The 9,594-nt window shown below is 44.9% G+C and overlaps 1 protein-coding gene across 1 annotated transcript in view; it reads left to right on the top strand.

Annotated features, from left to right (window-relative positions):
• LOC107120140 (cytochrome c-type heme lyase) overlaps positions 1–9,594 on the top strand; it is a 16,596-nt gene that overhangs the window by 5,263 nt on the left and 1,739 nt on the right. Inside the window, exons 3-6 of the mRNA XM_015422785.1 lie at positions 4,390–4,532; positions 5,734–5,882; positions 8,603–8,722; positions 8,902–8,988. Of these exons, the coding sequence (XP_015278271.1) occupies positions 4,390–4,532; positions 5,734–5,882; positions 8,603–8,722; positions 8,902–8,988 (499 nt within the window). The remainder of the gene's footprint in view (positions 1–4,389; positions 4,533–5,733; positions 5,883–8,602; positions 8,723–8,901; positions 8,989–9,594) is intronic.

The following is a 9,594-nucleotide window of genomic DNA, read 5'->3' as shown; positions in this document are numbered from 1 at the left end:
AAAACTTAAAGACACAGCCAAGCCCAAACAGTCTACAGAACAATAAACCTTAATCGCTATTCTTTTTTCTTTTTTTTTGTATTTTTTTTTTTTTAGACTTTTTATTTTCCATTATTATCACATTTTACATCTTTTTATCAATTGGTTGAATATTCCCTTTTCCCTCCCTCCCCCGAAAGGCTTCCCGCAATGCACTTCCCTCATGTCCCACATAGATAAACTCAGGATAACATCAAGTACTTAATATTGTTCTAAACATAGTAAATTTTGTCTCACGTCCCAGTTCTTTTCTAAATATATCTTAAAGTCCTTCCATTCTTCAAAAAATTCTTGGTCCTCTTTATTGTTCAACTTTTTGGTTATTTTGTCCATCTCAGCCATGAACAGAACTTTTTGTATCCATTCTTCCAGATCTGGTATTTTTTCTTGCTTCCAATATTGAGCATATATCATTCTTGCCGTTGTTATCAAATATCAGAACAGTGTCTTTTTTGTTACATTCAGTTCTTCCATTTTTAAACCTAAGAGCAGAATTTCAAGTGTTTTCTTGAAAGAACATTTTAGAATCTTTTGCATTTCGCTGTGGACTTTTGTCCAAAAGTACCTAGCTTTATCACATGTCCACCACATGTGATAAAATGAGCCCTCATGTTTTTTACATTTCCAACATTTGCTAGACATATTCTGGTTCATATTTGCTATTTTCTTAGGTGTCATGTACCATCTATAGATCATTTTGTAACAATTTTCTTTTACATTAGTACATACAGATAGTTTCATAGAATTTCAGTCATCAGTATACAGGCTAAAGAATAGCGATGAAACTTAATCGCTATTCTTTAGCCTGTATACTGATGACTGAAGTGACTAAAACCAACTTCACATATGGTGATCAAGCTAATGCAATGTGTTCTATGAGCTTGAACAGAGATAAAATTAAAAACGTATCCAGGGGATATAGGCAGCCTTAGATGGAATTATGTCATTCTCTGACATGTATTGAAGCACAGAAAACCACACTGCAACAAACCGCTCATAAGCCTTTGTTGTATCTACTAATGTAGCCTGAGTGACCTGTGTCAGCTTCTCTAAAATAAATAGATCCCAAATTTTATCATGCCACGTTTGTATCAAGGGAGAGGAACTGACTTTCCATCCAGCCTCTATGGTTAGACGAGCTGCAGCCAGACGTTTAGATATAAGATCTTTCTGAGCTCTAGTAGCCATTACTTCCTCCATCATATCAAAAAGCACTAATTTTGGACAAGCAGGTAAGTTTAATGATGTAATATCACTTTAAAAGCCAGTTTGGTGTAGTAGTTAAGTGTGTTACTATTTGCAGCCAAAACCACATTAGCAGCCACATGGAAATCCACGAGTAGGCTAAATGTAAACCTCTGGTACATAAAGCTATGGAACCTTTATATAATGGAGAAAATCTCAGATACTCTGAAACAAAATCTATCTAGAGGTGGTCAGAATGACATTGTATGTATATGGTACCCCCTACTAGTACATCTATCTACCAAAGAAACAGCACCTGATGTAATAAACACTCTGCATCTATGGTAATTTTCAAACTGTATAATACCGACAAATTGTACGAAAAGTATGAAGCCATTGAGAGATGCCTATGCTCATGCTTACCTTGTATATCTTTGCTGTTTATAAAAATGAATAAAAATTATCTGTTTAAAAAATAATTTTAAAAAAACATTAAAAAAAGTATGTGGACTCTAGTCGATGAGAAACGGGTTGGATTCCCCACTCCTCCACTTGCACCTAGCTGGATGACCTTGGGCAAGCCGTAGTTCTGATAAGAGCCGTTCTTGAAAAAAGAGCAGTTTCTGTCAGAGCTCTCTCAGCCCCACCTACCTCACAGGGGTGTCTGTTGTGGGGAGGGGAAGGGGAAGGAGTTTGTAAGCCGCTCTGAGACACCTTTGGGTAGTGAAGGGCGGGGTATAAATCCAATCTCCTCCTCCTCCTCTCCTAAAAGGGGATTAGACAAATTCGTGGAGGATAGGTATTATCCGTGGCTACTGGCCAAGGTCACTAAAGGGAGCCTCTTGCATTCAGAGGCAGTAAACCTCTTAATCCCAGTGCCCGGGGGGCAACATCAGACAAAGGCCTCAGCCTCTATGCCCTGTTGTTGGCCCTCCATAGGAACTGGTTGGTCACTGTGTGAAACAGGATTCTGGTCTACATGGACCACTGGGCTGATCCAGCAGGGCTCTTCTGATGTTCTTATGAAGACCTCAGCCGCTCTGCCCTCTTGTTGGCCCTCCAGAGGAGCTGGCTGGCCACTGTGAGAAACAGGATGCTGGACTAGATGGGCCACTGGGCTGATCCAGCAGGGCTCTTCTGATGTTCTTATGAAGACCTCAGCCGCTCTGCCCTCTTGTTGGCCCTCCAGAGGAGCTGGCTGGCCACTGTGAGAAACAGGATGCTGGACTAGATGGGCCACTGGGCTGATCCAGCAGGGCTCTTCTGATATTCTTAAAAAAGACGGGCCAGATTTTTTCCAGAGAACTCATTAAATGTTAGTAGTTTTGAGTTTTAGACTAGGTTAGTAATTTGCCATTCTTTTGTGGTATAAACAGTCATTGTTCTTTGTAAAAAATATCTGAATGGAAGGTTACACCGCCATAAGCCATGTGTGTAGCTGGCCCCTATGCTTTGTTTGAGAGAGAATACCACTGCCTACCAGGTCATGCACGTAGCTCTCTTCCTTTCTGTTTCTAGGCAGAAAGAGATGAGCGGGTTATGCTCTTCTTCTGCTGTGGCCTTGCTCCAAGGAGAGATACTACAGAGAATAATTCATTGTGCTTTCCTTGTCTCCATAGTGGGGGTACAGTTACAGGCAGGGCTATTTTTGGGCAGGAACGCACAGGAACAGAGTTTCGGCTGGCTCCCAAGTTGGCCACGCCCAGCAGGAACTCATTAGCATAATAGGCCACACCTAGCAGCAGAAACTCATTAGGATTGGCTACATTAGGGGTGTGTGGCCTAACATGCAAAGGTTCCTGCTACCAAAAAAGCCTTGGGTTTTGACAACAAACGAGGTAAACAGAATAACAAGCAAAAGGTGGGTGTGGCTGGATGACCACACTTCTGGTAACATGGGGGTGCGGCCTAATGTGCTAATGAGCTGTGCTGTCAGGGTGTGGCCTAATATGCTAATGATTTTCTGCTGTTGGGTGTGGCCTGTTATGCTAATGGGTTCCTGCTGGGCTTTTTCTACAAAAAGGGCCCTGGTTACAGGGACAATAGTCACTGCACAGTCTCCCATCTGTGCCCGCCATATTTTTTTTGTGGCAGCTGACCTGATTCTGCATGCAGGTTCCTGACCAGACAGTGGAGACGGTAGGATTTATTCACCGGATCCTCCTTTCCCTTTTCCTCTTTCCCACCACTGCCAAGAAAGGGACAAGATCTGTATTTCTAGGCCATGGAATTTCTCCAGGAATTGCTCTTCCCAGTATCTCTCAGCCATGCACCATAAAGGTTGTCTTGCTAAATCTGTTTCCAGCCGCCGCTGCTTGGCGCTGTATATATAGCAGCAGGAGTCAAGTTTCAGTTAAGGGTAGGGTTGCCAAGTCGACTTAACCTGCAAAGCGGGGGGATTCCTGGCTCCGTCGGGAGTCTCCCCGCCAGTGTTCCCTCTAAGCTGAGTCAGTGTGAGCCAGCTCACAGTTTTTTAGCCTCCAGCTCGCACATCTGGAGGGCTCCAGAGCAAACTCATTTATGCCGTAGTCAAATCGCCCACTCGCAGCTTTAATGCCCAGTAGCTCACAAACAATGTTCCCTCTAAGCTGTGGAGTCTTGTGAGCAAAAATTCTACTTTGTGAGCTACTAGCATTAAAGTTGTGAGCAGGTAATTTGGCTACTGCATAAATCAGTTTGCTCTGAAGCCAGACTTCCTGAACTAAGACAAAAATGTGTGAGCTGGAGGTTAAAAAACTGTGAGCTAGCTCACACTAACTCAGCTTAGAGGGAACACTGCTCACAAACTAAAATTTTTGCTCACAAGACTCCACAGCTTAGAGGGAGCATTGCTCCTCGCGTGCTCGGAAGTGACGTCATCGTGTCACCCACGTTGGGGGCGGGGCACCGTGACTCGAGGGAAAACCATAGAGTTTTCCCTCGATTCACAGAGTGTCCCCCCCCACAACGTGGCCAGTGTGATGATGTCCCCCCCCCCAGGGGGTGGAGTTCCCCCTGGGGCCCGATCTGCCGGCGGCGGGTAACAGGCCTCCCGGGTGGGAATTTACCCGCCCCCAGCGGGGACTTGGCAAGCCTAGTTAAGGGCTTAATGGAAAACGGAGCTCCTAGTTCAGTTGCCTTTGCATTCAAGTTCTGTTGCATAATTGCCTGCTTATTTTGTTTTAGGTTGCCCCATGCACGTGAACTCAGCTAGCGGTCCCGATGAGAACCAGAATGTGTCTGGCCCTGTGCATCAAGAAAGAGCGTATGAATACGTTGAGTGTCCTGTGAAGTCACAGGTGCATGAGAAGCTTGATCCCAGAAACATGGTAACTTTCATTTTCTTTCCAGTACACTTTCTGTGAGATATAAAAGTGCCGGTGTAAACTTCTTACAAAGGCGGCAGCTGTCTTTATGCATGTGTTGCAGTTCTTTAATACACATTCATAAAGGCTTAATATTTTGACATGTACGTATGATGATAACACAGCAGAACACAGAAACAGCATGGATCGTTCATCCTTTAGTTTAGACAAACCCTAACTCTTTGGGCTGAAAAAGGGCAGCCACGCTGGCATTGCTCTTGGAAACTGTATCGGTCCATTTGAGGCTGCTTTCAAGAATAGGTAGGATTAGAGATGTAAAATTTCCGGATATTTTGAAGCTCGGAAAACCCCCCCGGGGTTTTCCCGTTTTTTTTTCCTGGAGAAAAAAATGGAAATTTTTGGAAATTTTTTAAAAAATGCTACATTAAGCACTTTTTTTTTCTTTTTCAGATTGAAAGTCATTCTGTAACTTTAGGAACATAAAATATGACTATGGACATTTTTACTTGGCATGAAATTATCACAGCTAGCATATTAAAAATATATTGTATCCAAACAATTGTTACAAACAGAATACCCACCCGCATGCAAAAACAAAACTGAAACCTTTTTCCTTGTCCTCAGTGCACAGAGATCAATCTGATACCATGCATATTTTTTAGAAATGATTTGGAAAATATTTGAAAATATTTGAACACCTTGTCTTAAAATATTTTATTCCACAATCAATTTTTTTTCTTTTCTTTTCTCAATTTTTCCAATTTTTCAGAAAAAAACAAAATGGGTTTCAGAGAAAAAATGGGGGGGGGGGGACGATGTTTTTTTCCTGAATGTCTCCGGTTTTTTCCCGGGCCTTCACATCTCTAGGTAGGATCTTTCAGTATGTGACTTTTTTTACATCTGCCGTTTGTGAAACTGGCCTACTGGTAGTATTTTGGAGCAGCTACTATTCTGAAATGCAAAACAGAGCATTTGAACACAGCTGGGGGCGCAGGGCGGCAGGATGTAAAAGGAAGAGTTTTTGGAAAGCTTATCAGGAAATGATAAAGCCTGAATGAAGCAAAATTCCTACAGAAGGAATTGTAGGAACATTCTGCTGGGACACGGGGCTAGATCCAAAGAAAAAACAAAGTTAAAATCTGCAGATCGTTCCCTGTTCTACCAAATATTCACTACTCTCATTTTTTCTTCTTCTTTTTTTTAGATGCCACCTCCTAATCAGCTGCCATCCCCTGGTCAACCATTTTCACTCTCTTCCACAAGAGAAGAATCTACTATTCCTAGAGCTTTTGCTCAACAAAACTGGGTTTATCCTTCAGAGCAAATGTTTTGGAATGCAATGCTTAGGAAAGGGTAAGTGAAATGAGAATAGAGGTGCGTGATAACTGCAGCCTGCCCCAGGACATCTGTCCCAGTATTGGGACTAGTCACAGTTATGCCACGATGATCAAAAGGGCACTGATTGACAAGTTGCCTAAGCGTGTGCTTAAGCAGAGTTGCACCTCCGTTTGCTCACAGTCAGGGCTTTTTTTTGTAGAGAAAGCCCAGCAGGAACTCATTAGCATAACAGGCCACACCCAACAGCAGAAACTCATTCGCATATTAGGCCACACCCCTGACAGTGCAGCTCATTAGCATATCCCCATGGCTTCCCTTGGCTTGCCCGGGCATCCTTGGAAAGGCTGGGGAAGGCACAGGGGGGCATTTAAATGCCTCCCCGATCTTTCCAGGGCCCCCCCCTGGCCCGCCCACCTCAGAGTCGCCGAGGGGGGGATGTGACGGAATTGAAACTCTGGGACCAGCAGAATGTTAAGATAGATCCCGGCTGAGTCACATGACCTAGAGGGGAGGGGGCCTTTTGGCTGGAGCATTCCGTGAGTGACAGAAAACTGACCTAACTGACGGTTGAGGGGGGGGGGACGGTTGGAAGAGGGAGTTGGAAGAGAGTGGATGCCTAAGACCTGGGTGGTCACAAACACACAGAAACCCTGCTTGATAGGGACTCAAATAGGGGTTGAGGAAAGACAAAAAGGGATCTGGAGTGAGGAGTCTGGAAGGCTGGTTGGAGGACCAGTTAGACTTAGGGGGGGACCAGACCAGTTAAAGCCAATAAGTTGACCACTGAAGGAGCGAACCACAGACAGCCTCAGACAAGGCAAAGGGATATAAAGATTTCAACAAAGTATCCGAACATCCCATGTAAATATATCCCATCCCCCTGTAGTGTTTCCTGTGCCACAATAAAACAACTGTGCCTTTTTGAAAGTTATAAGTATTTTTGCCTGACTTTCTGGGGAGCCATATACTGTGCAGTGGTCCTCAAGGAAGACAGCCTGAAATATACCAAACCCGAAGAGAATATTATACATTGGGTGTAGAGGACTGGGTCAAAAGCAATAAAATCAACTCTGACTAGGTCCTGACACGCAGACCCTCACATAACTGTCAGTAGAAAGGGGGTTTGTGTCTTAGGGGGTCGGCTCTCCAGCAATGTTCCCTCTAAGCTGTGGAGTCTTGTGAGCAAAAATTCTCCTTTGTGAGCTACTGGCATTAAAGTTGTGAGCGAGCGATCTGGCTGCCACATGAATTAGTTCGCTCTGGAGCCATCCTTCCTGAGCCAGGACAAAAACGTGTGAGCCGGAGGCTAAAAAACTCTGAGCTAGCTCACACTAACTCAGCTTAGAGGGAACACTGCTCTCCGGGCCTTCCCTCTGTAGCCACGCACGCAGTGGTTTTGGGTGTAGTGGGCGTGGCCAACTCTGAAGCCAGCCGGAACGCCGTCCCTGTGCGTTCCTGCCCCAAAATAGCCCTGCTCACAGTCATCCATTGTTGCCTTTGCGTCTCATCGCTATCACCTCTTCTCCCCATTTCCTTCCTGTCAAAAGGTAGATTGTAAGTTCTTTGGAGGTCAGTCCATTTTTTAATTTGTCTTAAATCCAATGGACAGTAGAAAAAGGCTAGATTGTCTCTGTTCAAGAGAGAACATTACCAGTGATTTGTAAGGTGATAAGAAGCTCTTGAGGTGATGTGCAAGTTCTGTCTGCGGGGCTGGATCTGCTAGCTCACGTAGGGTGCGGTCAGACGGCGGGCTGGAAGCATGTAATGTGCATGAACTGACATGCATCCTAGTTATTTATCCAATCGACAAAACTCCCCCCCAATATGAATTTGAAAATCAGCCTTATTTAAATCTTTGTACACTACCCTTCCTTTTGGATCCATTTATTTATTAGATTTTTACCCCGCCCTCCCGGCCTAGGCTGGCTCAGGGCGGGTCACAACAGAATAGAATCTCAACAATATAATCACATAAAACCAGGGGTCATTTCCTGCAGGAGCGCACAGGAGCGGAGCTCCGGCAGTAAAGAGCCCAGGGGGCGGGCACATGCAACAAGCCCCACCCCCTGCTCCCAGCAGCCCTCAGTCAGAGCAAGAAGAAGCCAGGTCAGTTGCAGACTTCCCGGCCAAAAACAGTCCAGTGGCACCTTTAAGACCAAGTATTATTCAGGTACAAGCTCTCCCTCCTCTGCGAGAACAGATCTGCACGTCCCCCATCCCCCCCAATAGCTAGCAATCCAAAACAGTCCAGTGGAGCCTGAGCGGTGGGTGTTGCCTTCTGACACACTTCCGGTGATGTCAGGGGGTGTGGCATATGCAAATAAGTTATGCTTATGAGTTATGCTAATGAGCTCCTGCACCTCTTTTTCTACAAAATGACCCCTGCATAAAACCATACTTTCATAAATACTGTATTAAAACTCAAACATAATAACATAATAAAGTGCTAGTGTGGCTTTGTGGACTGAGTGCCCATGAAATGGCCTTTGTAGACTTAATGGATCTTTGTTAGGGCCATTTCAGTAATTCCTAAAACATAGTTGCATTTGGTGCCTGGAACAGATAATCCTTCATGATAGTGTGCATATTATTTCTTTGTTCATTAGGAAAGTGGACAGTGCACATGATTTCATCCTGTATGTTCTTTGGACTCATTGCATTTAATTAGAGAAGGGGGAAAAGTATATAGAACCACCATTAGTACTTTCTAACTCCTTTAATATTGATTTCTTTAGATGGAAATGGAAAGATGACGACTTAACACCTGTAGATATGGGTAATATCATTAAGATTCATAATCAGAATAATGAGCAGGCTTGGAAGGAAATTCTGAAATGGGAAGCACTACATGCAAGGTGAGTAGATTTGCCGTCTTAAGCAGCAAATAATTTTGATAAGAGCTGAACATTTATCTTTAGAATTTGTGATGGAATCTGCCCATCATGGAAGGATATGTAGCTGGATTTTACTGTTCCTTTACCATTCTGGTTTTGCCTAGATTGCTGACCCGTGTGTTTCTGAAATTGCTTTTCAGGGAGTGCCCGTGTGGACCAACACTTGTTCGGTTTGGAGGTAAAGCTAAGGAATATTCACCAAGAGCCAGAATACGATCCTGGATGGGGTATGTTCTGAAGAAAAGCTGGCTTTGTTTATAATAGAAAGTCTTAAAAGTCACCTTCAAGGGAAGGTGAATAGAATGAGGCAGATGGGCACTGAACACTGTGTGCAGTTCCGGTCACCACACCTTAAAAAGGATATTATAGCTTTGGAAAAAGGGCAGAAAAGGGCAACTCGAATGATCAAAGGGTTGGAATTCTTTCCTTTTTTTTTGAGGAAAGGTTAAAGCGCTTAGGGCTCTTTAGCTTGGAGAAACGACGACTGAGGGGTGACATGATTGAGGTTTATAAGATTACAAGAGAAAAGACCCGCGAAACTCGCGGCCTCGCTTCTCTCTTCCCCTCCCCCCCTCTGTAGCGAGCCCCGGCGGCTACGCTATGAACCGAGCGGCTGCTTGCCGCCTCCTCCCAAGTGGCGGCGGCTTTTTCTCCTCCCCCCAGCTCTGAGCCAAGCGGCGGCGGCGGCAGCTTCCCCCTCCGAGCCGAGCGACGGCGGCTCCCCCCCCTGCTCCGAGCCGAGCGGTGGCGACGGCTTTTTATCACCCCCCCTCCAAGCTGAGCGGTGGCTTTTTCTCCCCCCCCTCCGAGCCGAGCGCCGAGCGGCTCGCGCT

Source organism: Gekko japonicus, unplaced genomic scaffold (genome assembly GCF_001447785.1).
Source record: "Gekko japonicus isolate JY-2015 unplaced genomic scaffold, Gekko_japonicus_V1.1 scaffold3570, whole genome shotgun sequence".
Taxonomy (NCBI): Eukaryota; Metazoa; Chordata; class Lepidosauria; order Squamata; family Gekkonidae; genus Gekko; species Gekko japonicus.
Note: the sequence above shows the minus strand (reverse complement) of the source record. Positions and strands in the feature narration are given on the sequence as shown.